Here is a 21,329-nt window from a genome sequence, read left to right on the forward strand (position 1 = left end):
TCTTGGAATCATCTCAATAGATCTCATTTAGTCATTTTGTATTGGTTGCTAGTAGGACTTTTCACCAATACAATATAAATCACCTAAACGTTCATAACATCTTATTTCATGCGTTTCGATCATATCTAATTCACCCAAATTTTCAAATAGACTGATTTTGATAGTGAATGCCATGGTGAAAAAAACTGAAAAAAGTGTTCAACAAACAAACCTTGATACAAATCATACAATGCATTTTAGAAGTACTCCGTAATACACTGGCTGTTCAGGGCAAGCTGCACTAGTGTGTTTAGTTGCCTTATGAAACAAGCTGTTTGACATTTTTATATAAGCTGACTTAGAGCAAGGACTGAGGTCTTTCAAGCTCAGTTCTGACATGGTTCCTGCTGATATCTTTTATACTGGAGCAGCCAGCAAGGGCTAGAGTGAGCTCCAATTCATCCTTCAACATTCCAATAACTTTTTTTACGCCTTCTTCTCCCTTTGCCGCCAGTCCATATATTACGGGTCTACCAACCTAAAAAGATAATCAAGATTGTTAGTGCTCTAACAAGTGAGCGAATACCCTACAATCAAATTTAGCAAAAGGACTTATATGTTTGAACTCCTTAAGCAAAATATTCCCCTCAATAGTAATCATTTGTATGTTTATCCAGAATTTGTCCAAGCATCTGAACAAAGAGGTCCTAACCTCATATGATCTTTTGACAGTGGTTTTCTTGCACCCTCCCCCCACCCATTCCTTCAACATTATAAAAATTAAATCTCATCTATAAAGTTTCCAACTTCTGTGGAAGCAGAGGTTTTTGACAAGATTGGTGAATATGGTGATAATACAAATGGAAGTCATAAGCTTTAACCTGCAGACTAATAAGAGTATGTATGTCATGAATCATGCTAGTAAACCTATTAATAAGCAGCAAGCATTTCAACATTCACTGTGTGAGCTACTGTGACGTTGATGATGACATTGATCAAAACAAAATAATCTTACAAGAACAGCGCGTGCACCAAGTGCCAAAGCCTTGAAAACGTCTGTTCCCCGCCTCACCCCTCCATCAAGGAGAACAGGAACTTTGCCTCCAACAGCACGAACCACCTGCAATGTTAGATATACAAATCTGTTGAGCCTTTTCCGTATAGTCACATCCACACATTCTAATAAAGTTAGAAACACAAGGAGACTATGGAACTTATGCAACCCAAAGACAGTTCAATGTGGACATGCCACAGGTGCCCAGGCCAACTGCCCATGAGTTGTGCATTTCAAAACACATTACATGTGGTTTTCTTGCAGCTACACCAGTCTTAATAAGTTGAAGTAACTCTTACTAATCGTTATTGTTTATGACTTTACATGCAGTAGATATTACATACAATGTTTAATTGTATATGGTTGGCTACATTAAACTCTTTTGAGCTTCATCTTGAGATAATTTTTTTAAAAAAAAAAAACTTCAGTGCTATAGCTGTGTGGTGGGGGCTTGTGGAGTACTACTGTAAACAGCATATGATGTCTTGAGTATATGATTAGTTCAGTTGTGAATTTGTGATAATCAACCCCTATGAACTAAAAGCTAGTCCATATATCGACCAAATGGATCAAGAAATAGCCTAGCAAAAAGAGACAGATCAAGAGAGAGTGGAAAAAATTGAACCTCTTCGAGAACAGAGATTGTAGCTGGAGCATAATCAAGCTGTCTTGCTCCATGATTCGAAACTATGATTCCATCCACTCCAACTTCTGCCGCTCTTGTTGCTGCCAAATAGCATATATATGTATATGAGGTCATAGTCTTTCTAACTTTTGTGATAAGGTCAGCATTTGGCATTTTCAGGAATCATGGCACTAGGTTTGCTGTAGTAGAAAATTGAACTCTTTGATATCCAAGTGACTCAATTATACTTTTGACCAAGTACAGAAGAATGAAAGACCATCTAACTAAGCAAATTGGAGCTTGATGTTACCATCCTCATGTGTGAGAACACCCTTGATCAAGATTGGAAGCTTTGTAATAGATTTCAACCAATTTATATCCTACAAAACGATAGAACAAGATTAGAGATCAGCTAAATTACAATCTGTGAGAAAAAGAAACAATTATTAGGATGAGTTCAACCTTTGTCTTCATTTCCTACACACGATTTTAACTTCAAATAATTTCGGTTAAGATGGACACCAAAAAAGCTATGTACAAGTTGTATGATGAAGACTGTACCAAAGTAGTGCTAGGAGTTTTTATTTATGTTTTAAAGGTAATTTTTTTTTTTTTTTTTTTTTTTTTTTTTTTTTTTAAATTACTCTTTATATTTCAGATGTCAGGAGAAAAAGAAGTTTGCGGACCTTCTTTACTTAACATAACAATGAATTACCGGAGATATAAAAGAGCTAAGAAACAGTTTAAAGCTGCTTCATACCTTCCAGGAGAAAGATGCGTCATAATAACTATTTGCAAAAGCTTGAGGACCTGAACCCTTGTCCTGCAGCACATAATTATGCAATCTGTCATGGAGTTCCAAAGGAAAAAGCCTACTTCATATTCCGTATGAATAAATATATCTTGTTCCCTGTGCTAAATTGAGTCTTTACTCTAGAGTTCATATATCATTCTTTGAATATGGCGAGGAATTTTAAAATGTAAAAACTCTTCTACTCACACTGACAACTTCGGTGGACATATAACCCTCCAAATTCTTGACCTGAGGTGAAATCATTCTGAAAATGGTTGCAAATGATAAAGACATGCGATGATTGTAATGTTTTGTTCCAAGTAAAGATAATTATTTTATTCAGACAAAGAATCCAAGAGAAACTTACTTGTTCTTTATATCCACCTCCCTTCGACCAAGTTTAGGAGTGTCAACAGTTACAACAATAGCCTTGTATCCACTTTTTTCAGCTCTCTGAACAAGCCAAGCTGAAACTTCTCTATTTCTAAACACCTTCTCATGATATGGTGTCATATAAGACATTTTCTCTCCATTACATAACATCTTTCTAATAACCTTGAGATGCTACTAAAAACAGCTGCATCTTAAGAAAATTAACTTACATATAATTGAAAGAACCGCACAGCACTGCAAGAGGCAGAAACCTCTTCCAAGGTCGAGTTAGAACTGAAGGATAGCACCTAGAATGAAAGTAAGTTGAAGGGATTAAGTACATAATATGGGTAGGTTGAAACATTAAATTATCCTAATACATATATATATACATTATAAAAGTACCATAATAGTTTCACTCGCAGCAGCAGCTTTAGCTGTTGCTATTTCTCCTACAGTTAGCACAAGGAGCAACAGCATAAAAAATCTCTTGATATTATAACTATAATAACAAAAAAGGTGCTATGATTGCTACCTTCAGGGTGTGCCAGCTTATGATACGAGGTTGGAGCAATCATTATTGGAGCGGAGATGTGATAGCCCAAGATACTGGTCGAAAGATCAATTTGACTCACATCTATGAGAATCCTTGGACAGATGCTGCAATTATTTCAGATGTTCCGACTTTAGAGGGATATCATAACTACAGCTATCAACAGTTGAAATTTTGACTTTAATAGTACCTGATTCTCGAGAATGCTTTGACATTTTCTTTTAAAGTATGCTCATCTTCAGCTCCTGCAGCATAAATATCATAGTACATCTTGGGAAGGACTCGACGAGCCAATTCTTGATACTCATTTACATTAACTGGCTCGGTTGCCATCTATGCTGCAGAGAAACTTAATTTTAATCACAAGATTCTGACATTGTCACAGAAAAGGATTGAAAACATTCATAACAGCCTGATTCAGTCACTGGATCCTAAATGTTAACTACATCAGAAAATAGGAGCTGTCAAAATCCTTCTCAGTACATCAACAGGTAACATATAATACAATCTGGATGAATTTCAATTCGCTTTTACAGAAGTAAATAGAATTCGAATTTTGTCAAGTGATATCTAAATAAATCTTAACTTGATTAAGACAGGGCTATTTCTGCAAAGTAGAACATGAACCCAGAATGTTGTATAACAATATGCTTACATGCAAAGGGGTAAGAGAGAAATGAACAATATTTTTGAAAGATTTAGCCTTTGGCACGTTCATGACCTGAAATTCAATGTGATTTATGCTTGAACTATTCTCTATTACTGAAAAATTAGGAAATATCAAAATCAACTACGCTCCAAGATCTTCCAATAAGATCCGTGAAGCTGGAGGCATTTTAGTTATTCGGTTCTGAATTAGTTATCACATTGTCTGCCTCAACTCATAACTAGACCATCACAAAAATTTACAAAACACCCTCTAAACAAAAATTTACAATGGAGTCACCTCTTTGACCTCAACTCATAACTAGACCATCATCCTTCCCCAATCAATTTTTTTTTTTTTTTTGACAACTCTTCCCCCATCACTTAATTTAAGTAGTTGCATATTGCGAAAGTTAATCAACCATTAATATATTAGGATTGGTAACAAGTTCGGATAGTATAATATAGTATACGTGACCATTAATTCTGAGCTGAGGGAGTTATAACTTATAATCTAGTTGTAATTATAGCTCTTACATGATTTTCAGGACTTGCTCTTGCTTCTTTTGTTTCATTTTCACAAAAGGTAATTGCTCTTTTTACTACGATTCACAAACTAATCCAGTAATCATTGTAAATGAATTGTGAAATCAACATTAAAAATATGAACCAAATATTAAATTTGAGCAGACATACCTGAATAACCTGATGCCTCAGAGATATAGGATGAAAATTGGTGATAAATTTGAAAATTGGGCAAAGAGAGAACTTTACAATTTGAGATAGAACTGGTTTTGATGACATGCATAGGAAATATGGGACCGTCTTTTTGTCCTATGAGTCATCATTTTTTAGATTTTTTCTTTTGTTTTTATATTAAAAAAAAAAAAAAAAAAAAAAAAAAAAAAAAAAAAAAAAACATACTTCACTTGTCACTTCTGAGAATGTTGACAGCCAAAAGTGCCAAAATCACACACAAGTTCCCATCATTTTTCTATAAGCTTGTTTATACTGTATTTATTTATTTAATGATAAGCCGAGCTTAAACAAGTTTTGAAGATTGCCTCATAAACGAGGAAAATCGTATAATACATTTTCCTAGCTTTTTTTTTCTCCCTTTTTGCTCACGTGATGTAAAAAAATAAAAATAAATAAAATTAAAAAAGAGGATATAGATACACTAGTCCAAAGACTCGGAATTGGACAGGGCCAATATGATTCCCAGCACCGGCCTGTTGAGTTCAGTTTAGGCCAGGCACAACCTGGTCCTGGAAGTCTGAAATAGCTAATTCAGGACCTCGGCCTAGCCCCCCTGGCCTACGCTATATAAGCGTGTACATATATAAATGTGAAATCACTATAATACAGTAATGCCAAATTGCAATGCCCAAAAGAAACTTTTATATAATTCTCAAGTTGAAGATAGTCATGTTTTCAAACCTCAAGAACAGTTTGGTCTTGCTATACACAATAACTCTCTTCTTTGAAAATTTAATGCATAGAGATGTCAAAATGAAGGGGCACAGTTTCCTCAAAATGTAGTTCACACAGAAATTTGGTGTCAACTAAAACTTATCATACTTCCTATTGGATACATGCAAAAACTTGCAGCGAGTCCCATAGTAACACTTGCCTCGAGGATAGTGTCGACACAGATGCTGCAGTTCCTTTTGATGATTTCTACCGTATGAGTTGTGCAATGATGTTCTATTTGAAGCAAGTAACTGATACTGTGGGTGCTGAGTTTTATCTGAAAATGCTAAATTATAGGAGGCAGAAGTTATGGAATTCCCATTTTCAGAAAAGCAAGAGCTCGGCTTCTGATAGAAATGACAGGTTGATGTGTTTGATGTTTTCTGCTGGAATGACTGAGGTTTTAAAACTGCCTGAACGGAATGGTGCAGGTTTTGTGGATGTTGTATTTGCTGAACTTTTGCAGGGGCAATGTGAGACAGAGAAGAATTTAGATCTTTGTATCCCAAGCACACTCTCGAAGTTGGCTTTACATATTTATCAGAAGCTGGTATATTTGGCTTAATCTGTCTAGATGGCTGTGATATAGGTAATCCTGCATATGAATTCTCTTTATATTCTACAGGAACCTTAAGATTATGCTGCTGCTGAGTCTTCTTTGCCACTGTATGTTGCTGCTGAACCTTGCTTCCTACATTTTTTGAATCATTGTTGGAGGTGTGACCTGTTGCAAGCCTATGGTTCTTCTCTTGACATAAATGTTGTCTTTCTTTTGGACAAACCCTACAGTAGAGTAGTGCCAACTTTCTAAGTGACATTGAACAGGCCAACTCTCATCAATCCTAGTATTTCAACATTAAGAATTAAAAAACAAGTGATGTTAAGTCCATACCTGGCTCCTTTGAGCATCTTCTTTGATATCTTTCCCTCAATTCGGGCTTCTCTATTTGATCGGGCGAGGGAGCCCCTGCAATGCTTTTCGCTCAAAACCCGCTGTCTTTCTGATTCATCTTCCCATCTCTAATATAGGCGGACAATTGCAACCACTTCTAAGTAATAGCAATCTAATCATAAATGACAGCATGGAAAGAGCCAAAAAAAGTCTGTTAATTGCTTACCTGCCTCAATGTGTTCAATCTGTAGAGATTTCTGCCCTTAATTAAGAGGGGATGAAGTGGAGGTAGTGGTTTGTCGCCTTTGCTCCAGAGAACCTCAAGCTGTCAATTGAAAGATTGTTAGTACCAGATCTTTAAGCATGTTTGCTGTCAACAATTCAGCATACATGATAATTGAGCAAAGAAATTATTTTGGAAGATAATCAGCATCAAAGGTTAAGCACTATGATATCATGATAAACTATCTTGAAAGAAAGAAAAACCACTTAAGGGGGCAAAAGTAAGACACCATTTGATCAGGAATTCAGCACTAGATAAATGAGTCTGACAACAATTTCCTACAGGTAGAAGTAATATAAATGCTATATCCCTTCCTCTGCAGTAATCTCCATGTTAAGGCTACATGAGTAGAGGCACAAAATGGAGACAGTATATTGAGCTGAAATGCTGAATAGGGGTGTAAAGTTAAATTGTGATGTAACATGGAATTCTACAGCCTGCAGAATATCTAATCGTTCTTTTTCTCATCACATACCAAGTCTAACACTGTAAAATATACTAAGCACATATACAGAACTAACCGTAAATGTATGCTGCTGCTTGGCAACACCATAACTTTCGTTCACTATACGACCAGCAACTATTCTTTTACCGCATGGAGGACCAGTAGCACTCCTTGAGACGATACTGTACCTGCAACAAGCAATTGCTTTGAATGAAGCATGGGCCAAAGAATCTTATAAAATTCAATGGACAAAAGGTATGAGGAATTCCCGAAGAAAATGCAAACTCTGCAAAGCCAATAGGACAATTACCCTTCATAAACAGTTTGTTCAAACATCACAATGTCCCCCATACAGGCATCACCTGTTAAATTTACCTCTTTTGTTAATCAAATTGAAGCATAACAATATATATAGCTGGAGTAATAAAGCATAACTGAGATACATCAAAATATTTAAGAATTGATATTGTGCTCATACATTCCACCCTCTGACATCACAATAATATGGGCACGATAGATTTTCATCTAAATTTCATAGTTCCACACTGCATAATATGATTTCATTTAGATTTTTTACCATTCACATCAGTCTAATAGATGTTTTACCACTCAATGCTCAAGATCATTTATCTTGATCTCCTAAACATTTTTATCCTAGCTAGCTACATTTATCATAAATCAAGTATCCAATTGACATCCCATGATATTGTGTTCATACATACCACCATATGACATTACGATCATAGGACACAAAAGATCCCCGTCTTAATTTCATACTATCACCCTACATAACCTCTTAACAAGGCCTAAACAAAATCATCAAGATGCTTTTCTACATGTAAAACAATGATAAACAATTTTCTTGATCTCCTAAATGTTTCGACTCTACATTCATCATGAATCCAACTCTGCTCATTTAGCCTAGTCTCATCAAATGAAACTCAACAGCCCACTTACCCTTGCAATTTAACACAAAGCTTGATTGTGGAAACTTCTTTTCTCCTCCCCCATTCAGAATCCTGATAATCAAATAAAAGACAAACAAAAAAAAACAAAAACACTTCAATACATAGAAAAGGGGAATAGCACAACTAATACAATAATTTGTTAAACATCAGATGAAAATGCAACATTACTCTGAGTGCTCCTTGATTCTTTGGACAAGGGTATCTTTCTTCCCAGACAATCTCAACCCATGTTTCCTCAAATACACCTTACATTGCTCCACCTTCAATTTCTCTACCAACCCACCTGCCAATATAACATCATAATTTAATTCCTAATAAACTACGGGCCTGTTCGTTATCGTTTTTGTTTTCAATTTCAGTAATAATATATAACACTATACATCATACAACTTTTAATTTCATAAAACAAAATTTTGAATGCTGCAATGATGATACCCTAAACTTTTATAACTACTTACTGTCTATAACTCTCTGAATTTCCTCAAAATCTTTCATATCTTTAATTCCAAGCTTTGGTGCAATCATTTCCTCCGTATCTGGGGCATAATGTTTGTCACTAGGATCCAAAAAAGAAATTAGTTAAAAGCCTGGGTTTACAAAATTGAAGTTCCCATTTAAAAGATTGGTGTAAAAATTGAATTATACGAAGTAGAATTTAAGATGATATTTCACCTCAAATTTGGTCTTGAATTGATTGATAACTTGGAGAAATTGGATTGAAACTTGTCAAGATCATCAATGAAGGTTGGGTCTTCTTCGGAATCATCTAAATCAAATTCATCGTAATCGGAATCTTCCAATTCTGTATAGTCTTCTTCTTCAATGACATTTTGAGCATTGCAGAGAGATTTCGCCATTGTAGTTCAATCAACAGATTGTTTGAGAGAAGATTTTCAGGGTGTTTTAGGGTTTAAGATGTTAGGAATGGGGACGACCGTTGCAAGTTTTTGGGTGGAGTACAATTTTTGAATTGGTTTGATTTGAATAGCCCATAAATAAAATTTGTTTATTTAAATGACATTTTCGAAAATTATATCAACAAATCATCTCAGTCAGCATAACATTTTTGTAAATAAGTAAACAACTTTTATTAATATGCGGGTCCCACAAATGTTAACTTATGACCTGTTCTCTTACGTTGAAATTCAGTTCAGTTCAGTTCAGCTCCTAATTTCCTTCTCTTATAAAATATTCATTTCAGTTCAGTCAATGAAAACAAGCCCTTATTTACAAAAATGTCATGCTAACTGGGATTTTTTTGTTGATTTATTTACGAAACTGCCACTAGATCATCAAGATACACTTGTATTTTCTCCTTAGGTACGGAGTAGTAGGCTACTATAGAGAGGAGTGTTTTCCGTTTTGGGAAGCATATTATGGTAATTCAAATTTCCAATTTACATAGTGATGTTGATTCAGATCACAAAGTCGAGTTTGTTTAGGTCAAGGTCTCAAGGGGTTATTTTGGGATCTTGATTTTGGCATATAATGACTTATTCAGCCTTTCGTTTCAATAACAAAATTGTCTTGATCGTATCCCGGTCTTAAAAATAATAATAAAAAAAAGGTTTCATGACCAAATCTCATCCCTCACGATTTTTTTTGTCCGGTATTTGCGAGTTAGACACACTTTCAGAGTGAGGTGGGGAGCATAAGTGATCCCCACCTTCAAAGTGCCTTTCGTGGGAATTGAGAACCCCCAGCCCCCAACCTCAAGGTTGAAAGGTGCAAACTTTCCCATTACAGTACACCATCCTTAGCATGGTACTCGTATGTTATTACTTATTTGACGGTTTCTTCTTGTTAGATTTAGAGTAAAGTCATGGTTGCCCATTTAAGGTGGGCATCAAGAAAAAGAATCGGGAAAAGTATATTAAAAAATAAAAATAAAAAAAAATCAAAAAAATGATACTTTAGGAGAGAGAAATCTAATGACCAGGTCATGGCTTTGACCATTGGCCAAGGATGGGCAAACAATATATGAATATAGGTTGTTAGTTTATTTATCTATTTTTTTTTTCTTATTGTTTTTAATGAATATATGTGATTATAAAATTTTAGAGAGTAACCAATGGGTATATATGGACATAATTAGTCATGAATTCATGATAGTTAGGGTCTGTTCTCATTGACTGAACTGACCCGAAATGAATATTTTATAAGTGAAGGAAATTAGAAGCTAAACTGAACTGAACTGAATTCAGCTGAACTGAACTTCAATGTAAGAGAATAGGCCCTTAGTCAATGACCACCATTAACTTGGGCAACCAATAACTTTGCTCTTAAGAAGTTATTCTACTATACAAAGGACACAAGGAGCATTGGAATTTGGAAACCGTAGAACTGTAGAAGTGGATCATCAATTCATCACAGTCAAATTTAGAATATTACTCGTAAGCATTAACCTATCCCCCACAAACAAATTGAGATTAAGTGATTAAGGGCCTGTTCTGATTGACTGAAATCAACTGAACTGAACTGAACTGAACTTATTAATTAGTGATTTTTAACTACGGATTAGTGGTCTTTGATTATATATTACTATACCTATGTGTATATACAAATGTACTATTTCATATGACATAATTATAAAATTTATAATATAATTATAAATTTATGGAAAATATATTAAAAACTTGAAACCTCTAAATATTTTAAACACATATACTATTTAATTTTAAAATAAAATAGTATTATGACAAAAGAACACAAAACACTTACATGTAGCAGAAAAGCAGCTATGGATATTGTCCGACAAGAAATAACTGATCAGATATGGGAGTCAGTTCAGAGGAATGCCGAGGTAATGGAGGAGCTTGGTGGACAAGAAGAAGACGAAGAACTAACTGACTATGAAAATTAGTTTAAGTTGTGTAGTACTCTAATTTTCTCAATAAGATTAACAATAGAAATGTGTATCAAAAAAATAGAACCATTTGAACAATGAATTGTATCGATATTATTATTATTATTAATATTAATATTAATTATTGTTATTATTATTATTATAATTAATTATTAATTATTGATTATTATTATTAGTATTATTGTTATTATTATTATTATTATTATCAATAAATAATAATAATAATAATCATGAATAAATAATAATAATAATAATAATAATAATAATAATAATAATTATAATTATTATTTGTTGCGTCGTTGTAATAAGAGCTTAAAAGAATGAAATTTGGCTTTATATCATTAGCAATATCATTAGACATAAGAGCTGAGCTGAACTGAACTGAGCTGAGCTGAGCTGAACTGAACTGAACTGAATTTCAACGGAAGAGAACACGCCCTAACCCCTTCAATTTCCATACTTGTTCTTCTTCAAACACTTTCCATAATTTTACTCCGCTCTCAACTCACCCGCCAAAAATTCCATAACTTCCCACTCTCTCTTCTGCTTCTCTGCAATGAGTCGAAGTGGTGGGAATTCATCATCTTCAAGAGGAAGAGGTCGTCATTGGCGGAAAGTTACTGCCGATTCTTCTCCTGATTTTCATACCCCTGTAAAGCTTTCTCCTTTTTTCTCTCACTGTTTAGGGTTTTTCTTAATTTTTTGATTTTTGCTTTTGGGTTCTTTTAATTTCTTTTTTATTGGGTCCCTTGGAAATTATAATCTTTGCATGCTGCTATTAATGTGTCAAATTTGAACTTGTGATTCTTTTTTAATTAGTGAAGTAGGACAGTCAATTTAATTCGATTAATCACTCTCTTTTTTCATGGAAAATGTAATTTCAAATGCTTAAAATGATGGGGTTTTTCCCTAAATTTTCCCAATTTTATTATTGATCTAGGTCTTGTTTGATAGTGTTTAAAAGACAAATTCTTGACCTAAAGTAGTGGGTTTTCCTAGTTTGTATACTATGGTGAACTGTGCTTATGTTATGGACTGATGAGCTTGTTCAAATGAAGTATTTGATTTATTAGGTCTTTGAAATATGGTCTAGGGAAGAGAGTATTTGGCTTTTATTATCCACAAATTATGATTTCCTGGCCGAAAGTATGGTGCTTACTCTATTCCTAAATATACATGAAAGGGGTGGGTAGTGTTGCAAATCTTGCAATTGATTTGAATGGAGGAAGTAAATTTCTTCCTTAAAAGAAAGTGTTGCTGTTATTATTGAACGGACGAAGTATATTTCATAGCAATGAAGTTGCTTCATTTTGGTGATGAACTAATGAGGTAATTGGGAATAATGCAAAGAACCTTTATAGCAATGATAGTATGTTGGTACTGTATGGCATTATAGTTGTAACTAATATCTGATTAAGTTTAAAACCCTATAACCAGGAGCTTGATGTCGGTTGATGAATTTATTTTACTAGTTTTTCTTTTGTGAAGTTCTTGCTGTGCCTGAAACAAGCATAAGATTGATTGTTGTATACTGCATTACTGGTTTGCCTGGTTTGGGTTTTTTTTTTTTTTTTTTTTTTTTTTTTTTTTTTAATTTTTTTTTTTTTTTTTTTTTTTTGTGTGTGTGTGTCACTGGTTATGTTTTCTCTTTTGGTGGTTTGCTTAAGATCAACTAAGGAGCCATACTGATACTGTTTTGCACTTACCATTACTTAGGTTCAAGCTGATGCGTCTTCTAATGAGCGCATGTCAGGTTCTCTGGATAGAAAACCACATAGCTCATGGCAAGTGAAAGGGCATAATTCAGATGGTGTTGTCTCACAAACATATGAGAACGTGACTCCAGACCACCAGGGCAGTTATATGTTCAGGGGTGGAGGTTCTTTAGATAGAAAACCACATGGCTCATGGCAAGTAAAAGGCCATAGTTTGGACAGTGTTGTCTCACAAGATAATAATAACATGACTCCTGCTGGAGGCCAGCAACAGGTAAGTTCTTCTTCTGTAGGGGGAAGTTATATTCGCGGTGGTAGACAAAAGCAATGGATAGCCTCCTCCAGGGCTAGCAATACTGTTGATTCTAGCCATGATAAACATGTAGGGAATTACCCTGTTGAGGCAAAAGATCCAATAAACCTTGATTGCTCATTCATGGAAAGTGTTGACAATCTTGCCGATGTGTCTCGTCTTTCACTGGAATCAGATGTGGAAGTTAACCATTGTTCTGGGGCTGAACCTCTTAAAAGCACTGAGAATGAATTTGGCCATGAAAGCTCTGATTGTGCTACTCCAATTAGAGTTTTTGATATATGCCCTCCAAAATCAGGGTCCACTTTCGTGCTGAAACCATCCTTGTTGGCTAAGAATAGAGAAAAGCGAAATGAGATGAAAAACTCTGTTGGTGGGCCTCAAGGAATTATTTTGAGATCTGGAATGTTTCTACTTAAGGGCTATTTTTCAACCTCCGAACAGGTGCCAATTGTTTTTTTTTTTAGCTTCCTTTTTTTCTGTCGTCACATTATTGAGATGAAACACTCCGTTTTGAAACACTCTTCCTGGTCATCAAAAATAATAAATTGTTACTCTTCCGATTTACAATGAGGTCAAATTACTTCTTTTTGTTGTGTTACAAACACACTACTCAGTACTCTTTTCTTATGGAGGAGGAGGAGAGGAACTTCTGATGCAGAATTTGCTCTGCATCATTTTTAAACTTTAACTTAATACAAACAATTAAATATGTTGACATGGGTAAATCCTGTATTGTGTAGGCAAACATTTTAAAGAAATGTCGTGACCATGGAATGGGCCCTGCAGGTTTCTATGAGCCTCGTTTTCGTGAGGGAGGGAAGTTGCATCTGAGGATGATGTGTTTTGGTCAGTTTTGGGATCCTGAGGCCAGCAAATATGTAAAAAATCGACCAATTGATCAAGCAAAACCACCGTCACTTCCACAGGAATTTCTAATGTTAGTTGATAGAGCCATCAAGGACTCCCACTCTCTTATAGCTAAACAGTCTGGGGCAAATAATGTAGAAGACTTTCTTCCCCCAGTTATGCCAGATATCTGCCTTGTAAATTATTATACACAAACTGGACGGCTCGGTTTACATCAGGTTCGTAATTCTGAAGTTTTGTCTGATTTTCTTGTATTGAAATTACATGGTTTAGCTTTCAGTGTGACAACCAACACTTTCATGTTGAAGAAACATTTGAACAGCTCTTCTATAACATTAGAAACTGTCTTACTGTTGCTGTAAGCCTTTTTGTTTGCTTGGTTGTTTATTTGCTGTCAAATGGAATCTTGTTAAGTCTTAGAGACAAGTAAATGATCTCCAAAATTTAAGTTAATGGGTATTGTATCACACAATAAAGAACATCTTTGTAAGTTTGGTAAAAAAAAAACTCTTAGCTTCTTTACTCATAGTCTCTAATGAGTAATGACCACCTAATCTCCCAAAAGCTAGAATAAAATTAGAAAACTGGTGTTTGCTGACTTGCTTTATGCTCTATAGCCTCTATACTACTGGGTTAAAGCGTCTGTCAGCTTAGTAAGTTAAGCAACTAACACCTAAATATTTACTAAAATGCCTATAACAAACAGCATTAGAATTGGCTTCTGCCTTATGATTAAGGTGAAGAGTAAGTTGCCCCTGTTAGTTGCCTATCTGGCAATTAACCTGGCCTTATGATTAAGGCGAAGAGTAAGTTGTCTATAATGTCAAGCAAAGTGAAGCTTTAGGACCTCATTGCCTTGATTGATACTTTCATCTGCTTGTTTCAGGACAAGGATGAGAGTCGAGAGAGTCTTGGGAAAGGGATACCTATTGTGTCTTTCTCCATTGGTGACTCTGCAGAATTTTTATATGGTGATCAGGCAGATGCTGAAAAGGCTGATAAGATCAAATTAGAATCGGGAGATGTTCTAATATTCGGAGGTAAATCAAGACATATTTTCCATGGTGTTTCTGCAATTCTGCCAGGTACTGCCCCACCATCTCTGCTCCAAGAAACTAATTTTCGCCCTGGTCGTCTGAATCTTACTTTCAGACAGCATCTTTAATCTGCTCCTCTTTTATTTGTGCTGTAAAAGAGGAGGGGAAGGGGTTGATATATTGTAGGACTTGTGTTTTTAAAATGGTGATGGTAGTGTGGCACGGGATCCGGCCTACAGGCTACACCCCCGTGTCAATGCTAATAGACAAACCATGGCTTCCATATAAAAAGCCGAAGGAGAGAGACACACCATTCTTCCTCCTTCCATGTAAATAGTAGAAACAGAGGATTTTTCTGATAATGGAATGCATCCTTAAATGGAAACTTCAAATTTGTTGTTGTATTTTCTTATTTGCACATAATTTCTCTATATCTTTTGACCTACCCTTTTTTTTTTTTTTTTTTTTTTACTCTGTATTATTATCTCTATTTCGCATTATCATCAAATGAAAATAACATATTAAGAATGGAGAACATAATATACGAAGCATTTTTTTTTTTTTTTGAATGGGAATATGCTTTTATTTTAAATGGAAAGAAAGATTAATTATTGAGCATTATATTGGAACTTTGGAAGTAAATCATCTCCTTAAAAAGGATTGTTGATGGTAAATCAATTTTATGATTTATGTTTCCTTCGATATGAAAATCTGCAAAGATAGTAACATCTGAAAGATTTGTGAATGCTTTTATTGTCATGGATTCTGTTTTCTCATTATCAGTGTTATACATAGAAGAGTAACTTCAATAGAAAAACATTCTACCACACAAAAGATGATGCTCAAAATTTTGATTCTAATTTGCGTTTTATTACAAAAAAATGTATTAGCTTCAAAACATAATGTCATAGACTTTCTTGATTGCCTAACTCTTCATTCAAATACCTCACATTTGATCACAAAAGCTGTCTACACTCCACAGAGTGCTTCATATTCATTTGTTCTGAATGCAAATGTTAGAAACCTAAGGTTCAATACGTCATCTGCCCCAAAACCTCTTGCCATTGTCACAGCCTTAGACAAATCCCATGTCCAAGCAACTATTTTGTGTGCTAAGGAACATGGCCTAGAGATGAGAATCCGGAGTGGAGGCCATGATTATGAAGGCCTCTCCTATAGATCCCGGAACCCATTTATAATACTCGATCTTTTCAACCTTCGATCAATTGAGATTGATCTAGGGAGTGACACTGCTTGGGTTCAAGCTGGGGCAACACTTGGTGAACTTTACTACAGCATAGCGAAGTTAAGCAATACTCGTGCCTTCCCTGGAGGTGTGTGCACACCTGTCGCGGTGGGTGGCCATTTCTCTGGAGGTGGTTATGGTAATATGCTTAGGAAATTCGGGCTGACAGTTGATCACATCATTGATGCAGAAATAGTGGATGTTAATGGTGTAATTCTTAACCGGGAAACTATGGGGGAAGACCTGTTTTGGGCTATTAGAGGTGGTGGGGCTGCTAGTTTTTGTGTTGTTTTAGCATGGAAGATTAGGATAGTCCAAGTTCCAGAGATAGTAACCACCTTTGTTGTAGTAAAGACCCTAGAGGAAGGGGGAGGCAACGTTTTCAATCAATGGCAGCATGTTGCGCACAGTTTAGATCCAAACTTGTTTATAAGAACTGAAGCTATTTATAACAAGTCACATAGAAGCGAAAGCACCAACAAGACGTTGCAATTTTCATTCTTAGGATTGTACCTAGGACGGTCCAACGACCTTATTCAGCTCGTAGGTAAGGATTTTCCTTTGCTAGGCTTAAAGAAAGACGATTGCAGTGAGATGAGTTGGGTGGAATCAACTATAAGCTACTACGGTTTACCTATGAATTCTTCCCTAGAGATTTTGTTAGATCGAGCTCCACCACGCGGTTTGACATATGATAAGCACAAGTCGGATTATGTAAAAGAGCCAATTCCTAAGGTGGGATTAGATAAATTGTGGGAAAAGATGGTTGAAGTAGAGCATGTAAAATTGCAAATGAATCCTTATGGTGGTAAGATGAGCCAAATTTCAGAGACCGCGACACCCTTCCCTCACAGGAAAGGAAACCTCTTCAAGATTCAATGCCTTTCTTACTGGAAACATAACTCAAGGGAGATTACTCGTCGAAATATTGAAGCAACAGATGAGGTTTACAGGTTTATGACTCCTTATGTATCGAAGAACCCGAGGGAGGCCTTTCTAAACTACAGGGATATTGATATAGGAACTAATGCAAACAATAGCTTAGCTTTTGCTACCGCGTACTTTGAAGGAAACCTCCAGCGATTGTTGAGAGTAAAGGCTAAGGTTGATCCCGGCAACTTCTTTAGGTACGAGCAAAGTATTCCTGTTTTAGTTAGCTACAAACACACCAGTTGAATACATCAGCCTAATGTAACACAATAAACTTGTTTGTATTTCATGGTTGTTTCACAATTTAATTTAGAGAAATGGAATAATACTATCAATATATGATTCATATACAATTAATGATACATAATCAAATTACTCTCACAAGGAGAAACAATGACAATTCTTTGATATATATGTATCGATTAATTCAAAATAATTATGTCTTGTTTTATGCTCCATGTATGTCTTTAACATTGTGTGTGAAATTATATGTTATACATCAAAAAAAAAAAAAATGCTTGAATTTTCTTATGCTCTTTTTTATATGACAAGATCATACTATAATCTAGAACTGTTAAAAACTAACCCGACTCGAAAATTTGACCTGAACATCTGAACCCAACCTGTACCCGGACAATGGGGTGAAACTAGTGACCTGTAATCCGACCTAAACCTGACCATATGTTAACCGACAACCAATATGATCAAGTACTTTTTGACCTGAACCCAAACCTGCTCCCGACCTGAGGGTAACCGTCAACCGATTTAATCCGACCCAACAACAATCTGTACCCGAACTAGTACCCGACCCAATTAGAACCTGTACCCGAGTCATGGAAGGTTTAATAAAATTTATATGCCTTTTGTTCAACTTATATATTGGTACAAATCTGTAAACCCACAATCCGATTCAGCTTGTATACCTTTTAATCTCTATTAATCATATATAGGTTTAATAAAATCTTGATAAAGCTAATTAAATTATGGAAGGCGTAATTATATAGGTTCAACTTGAGTACATCGATATTTATTGGAATTGAACTTGAACCAAAACCGAACTCAACATTAACTCAAACTCGAATGTACCATCTTTTAACCCACTCAAACCTGATTCACACACAACCCGAACCTGAAATTGAATCTGATCTGAATTTGGCTCGAATTGAACCCGACATATATCCGGAAAGGTGAACGACCCAGAATAAACTCAACTGAAATTGACCCGACCCAAACTAGAACCTGATATGAGGCTAGATTGACTCGACATGACCAGATCCTAATTTAACCCGAGAGATGATTTGACCCAACACAAATTCGACTTGAATACCCGAATCGACAACTCTACTATAATGCACAAAATGGGAGCAATTTAGGAGGTGTCGGGAGCTGGTGTTGGAATTTCACGGAACACTACGAGATGAAGCCCGGGTTCATATAATATTGTGTGGACCCATATATGACCATTATCCGGCAACGTAAAGGCCCCTTGAGAGCTTATAGCCAATAAAAGAGTCATGTACGAAAACGGGTAAAATGACCATTTAAAGGCAAATTGGATACCCCACTCACCCAATTAAACTCTCGGAGGGTATTAGGGACCATGGTAAACATCTCAGCAATTTTTATTTTCGAGCGAAAAAAGGTTAAAATTTATATAATCCACAGTTTTTGAGGAATTTTTGAGGTTTCGGGGCCCTATGGCGAAAAGTATTGAGACACTAAAGTGGTCAATAACTGACCCGACCCGAGGACCCGACCTTAACTAACAATAATCTGAACCCAGCCTGTACTCAAAAAATGGGGTGGATTATAGCCTTCAATTTTGCCACTTTTCGCCACCGGACCCAACACCTCAAAATTTCCTTAAAAAGCGTGGATTATAGCCTTCAATTTTGTAATTTTTTGACCTTTTTTCGCCCAGAATAAAAATTGCCAAGATGTTTACCATGGCCCTAATACCCTGCTAGAGTCCAATTGGTCGGAGGAACCATCCAATATGCCCTTAAACGGTCATTTTACCCGTTCACAACTTGCAGTGATTTCGTAAAATCAAGCCTACCACGGACGTTTATGACAACATACAATGATCATATATGGTTTCAAACGGAATTATATGACCCCGAAATGTATCCCTTAGGGTCTCAAGGCTTTTCGCCACCGGGCCCCGAAACCTCAAAATTCCTCAAAAAGCCTTCAATTTTGTAATTTTTTGACCTTTTTCGCCCGAAAATAAAAATTACCAACATATTTACCATGGTCCTTAATATCCTTCGGGATTCCAATTAAGTCGGTGGAACCATCCAATATGCCCTTAAATGGTCCTTTTACCCATTCACAACTGGTAGTGATTTCGTAAACTCAAGCCAACCACAGACGTTTATGACAACATATAATGATCATATGTGGTTTCAAATGGCATTAAATGACCCCGAGATGTATCCTTTCGAGTTTCAAGGCTTTTCGCCACCGAGCCCCGAAACCTCAAAATTCCCCAAAAAGCGTGGATTATAGCCTTTAATTTTGTAATTTTTTTAACTTTTTTCGCCCGAAAATTAAAATTACCAAGATGTTTATCATAGTCCCTAATATCCTCCGGGAGTCCAACTAAGTCGGTGGAACCATCTAATATGCCCTTCAACAGTTATTTTACCCGTTAACAACTTGTAGTGATTTTGTAAACTCAAACCTACCACGTACGTTTGTGACAACATATAATGATTATATATGGTTCAAACGGCATTATAAGACCCCGAGGTGTATCCTTTCGGGTTTCAAGGCTTTTCGCCACCGAGCCCCGAAACCTCAAAATTCCTCAAAAAACGTGGATTATAGCCTTCAATTTTGTAATATTTTTTAACTTTATTTGCCCGAAAATAAAAATCACCAAGATGTTTATCATGGTCCCTAATATTCTCCGGGAGTCCAATTAAGTCGGTGGAACCATCTAATATGCCCTTCAACAGTTATTTTACCCGTTCATAACTTGTAGTGATTTCGTAAACTCAAGCCTACCACGTACGATTGTGACAAACTATAATGATTATATATGGTTTCAAATGACATTATATGACCTCGAGATGTATCCCTTAGGGTTTCAAGGCTTTTCGCAGCCGTGCCCCGAAACCTTGAAATTTCCTTAAAAAGTGTGGATTATAGGCTTCAATTTTGTAATATTTTGACTTTTTTTCGCCCAGAAATAAAAATTGCCGAGATGTTTACCGTGGACTCTAATATCCATCGGGAGTCAGACTGGGTCGGTGGAACCATCCAATATGCCCTTCAACAGTTATTTTACCCGTTCACAACTTGCAGTGATTTTGTAACTCAAGCCTACCACGTAATTTTGTGACAACATATAATGATCATATATGGTTTCAAACGGCATTATATGACCCCGAGATGTATCCTTAGAGTTTCAAGGCTTTTCACCATGCCACCGGGCTCGAAACCTCAAAATTCCTCAAAAAGCGTGGATTATAGCCTTCAAATTTGTAATTTTTTGACCTTTTTTCGCCAGGAAATAAAAATAACCAAAATGTGTACCATGGTCCCTAATATCCTCCGGGAGTCCAATTAAGTCGGTGGAACCATCCAATATGCCATTCAACGATCATTTTACCCGTTCACAACTTGTTGTGATTTCGTAAACTCAAGCCTACCACGGACGTTTATGACAACATATAATGATCATTTATGGTTTCAAACGGCATTATATGACCCCGAGATGTATCCCTTAGGGTTTACAGGCTTTTCGCCACCGTGCCTCGAAACCTCAAAATTTCCCTAAAAAGTGTAGATTAAGGCCTTCAATTTTGTAATTTTTGACTTTTTATTCGCCCGGAAATAAAATTGCCGTGATGTTTAATGCGGACCCTAATATTGATGAATCACATTTATATAGAGTTTATCGGCACGTTTATGCTAGTTTTATAGTTGATTTTTGAGTCTTTTGTTGCTTTTTAGGTCGCAATTGCATAAGTTGTTTGTTTTGTGCTCTATTACGCTCCGTTTGTGTTTTTCTTAATGTTTCAGGTGATTTCATAGTCATTTGAACGCTTTCGGAGTAGTTTTGGAAGAATCGGACAATAAAAGGATGAAAAGTTGATGAATCGATGTCGCTCAATGAAGGATATGCGTTTGTGGAAGCTTAGTATGATATTAATATGTATGAGGAATGAAAATAGCATCCACAAGGGTCGTTATGCACTTTACGGAAATGAATTTGAGTTAGAAACGAAGAAAAACGATAGTTTACAAAGTGTCAAATCTG

At 35.8% G+C, this 21,329-nt stretch overlaps 3 protein-coding genes and 1 pseudogene across 4 annotated transcripts; 2 read left to right on the forward strand and 2 right to left on the reverse strand.

Moving 5' to 3' along the window:
• Window positions 1-176: 176 nt before the first annotated feature.
• Window positions 177-4,820, reverse strand: LOC145618619 (peroxisomal (S)-2-hydroxyacid oxidase GLO4-like). Of its 2 annotated transcripts, none has more exons than XM_081673394.1 (12): window positions 4,718-4,820; window positions 3,567-3,714; window positions 3,359-3,483; window positions 3,229-3,275; window positions 3,054-3,131; window positions 2,819-2,943; window positions 2,659-2,716; window positions 2,419-2,481; window positions 1,969-2,038; window positions 1,659-1,759; window positions 995-1,099; window positions 177-517 (listed from the first exon to the last, which is right to left on the reverse strand). In XM_081673394.1, exons 2-12 carry the CDS (start codon window positions 3,707-3,709, stop codon window positions 338-340), a joined length of 1,095 nt encoding a protein of 364 aa, XP_081529520.1. In that variant the 5' UTR covers window positions 3,710-3,714; window positions 4,718-4,820; the 3' UTR covers window positions 177-337. The 2 variants fall into 2 exon arrangements, with proteins under 2 accessions (XP_081529520.1, XP_081529521.1); XM_081673395.1 differs by having other exon boundaries at window positions 3,567-3,709; window positions 4,718-4,814.
• Window positions 4,821-5,000: 180 nt separating this feature from the next.
• Window positions 5,001-8,953, reverse strand: LOC145618494 (uncharacterized). Its single transcript, XM_081673262.1, has 9 exons — window positions 8,755-8,953; window positions 8,541-8,638; window positions 8,251-8,365; window positions 8,072-8,133; window positions 7,425-7,476; window positions 7,191-7,302; window positions 6,613-6,711; window positions 6,387-6,514; window positions 5,001-6,277 (listed from the first exon to the last, which is right to left on the reverse strand). The coding sequence occupies exons 1-9, from the start codon at window positions 8,937-8,939 to the stop codon at window positions 5,587-5,589; spliced, it is 1,542 nt and encodes a 513-aa protein (XP_081529388.1). The 5' UTR covers window positions 8,940-8,953; the 3' UTR covers window positions 5,001-5,586.
• Window positions 8,954-11,459: 2,506 nt separating this feature from the next.
• On the forward strand, window positions 11,460-15,320 carry LOC145617890 (DNA N(6)-methyladenine demethylase ALKBH1C-like). Its single transcript, XM_081672648.1, has 4 exons — window positions 11,460-11,600; window positions 12,665-13,420; window positions 13,720-14,064; window positions 14,733-15,320. Exons 1-4 carry the CDS (start codon window positions 11,505-11,507, stop codon window positions 15,009-15,011), a joined length of 1,476 nt encoding a protein of 491 aa, XP_081528774.1. The 5' UTR covers window positions 11,460-11,504; the 3' UTR covers window positions 15,012-15,320.
• Window positions 15,321-15,702: 382 nt separating this feature from the next.
• Window positions 15,703-17,305, forward strand: LOC145616687 (berberine bridge enzyme-like 8 pseudogene; annotated as a pseudogene).
• The last annotated feature ends 4,024 nt before the right edge of the window (window positions 17,306-21,329 follow it).

This window comes from Chenopodium album, chromosome 26, assembly GCF_948465745.1.
Source record: "Chenopodium album chromosome 26, dcCheAlbu1.1, whole genome shotgun sequence".
Taxonomy (NCBI): Eukaryota; Viridiplantae; Streptophyta; class Magnoliopsida; order Caryophyllales; family Amaranthaceae; genus Chenopodium; species Chenopodium album.

Excerpts from the sequence above, each read along its gene's own strand:
- LOC145618619 (XM_081673394.1), bottom strand. The coding sequence starts at position 3,709 with ATGGCAACCGAGCCAGTTAATGTAAATGAGTATCAAGAATTGGCTCGT. Across the intron at positions 1,760-1,968 it reads TGTTCTCACACATGAGGATG|CAACAAGAGCGGCAGAAGTT; the intron begins GTAACATCAAGC and ends GCTATTTGGCAG. Across the intron at positions 518-994 it reads TTGGTGCACGCGCTGTTCTT|GTTGGTAGACCCGTAATATA; the intron begins GTAAGATTATTT and ends TTATCTTTTTAG.
- LOC145618494 (XM_081673262.1), bottom strand. The coding sequence starts at position 8,939 with ATGGCGAAATCTCTCTGCAATGCTCAAAATGTCATTGAAGAAGAAGAC. Across the intron at positions 6,712-7,190 it reads AGCAGCAGCATACATTTACG|CTTGAGGTTCTCTGGAGCAA; the intron begins GTTAGTTCTGTA and ends TTCAATTGACAG. Across the intron at positions 6,278-6,386 it reads AAGATGCTCAAAGGAGCCAG|GGTTTGTCCAAAAGAAAGAC; the intron begins GTATGGACTTAA and ends ACTCTACTGTAG.
- LOC145617890 (XM_081672648.1), top strand. The coding sequence starts at position 11,505 with ATGAGTCGAAGTGGTGGGAATTCATCATCTTCAAGAGGAAGAGGTCGT. Across the intron at positions 11,601-12,664 it reads CTCCTGATTTTCATACCCCT|GTTCAAGCTGATGCGTCTTC; the intron begins GTAAAGCTTTCT and ends ACCATTACTTAG. Across the intron at positions 14,065-14,732 it reads GACGGCTCGGTTTACATCAG|GACAAGGATGAGAGTCGAGA; the intron begins GTTCGTAATTCT and ends TGCTTGTTTCAG.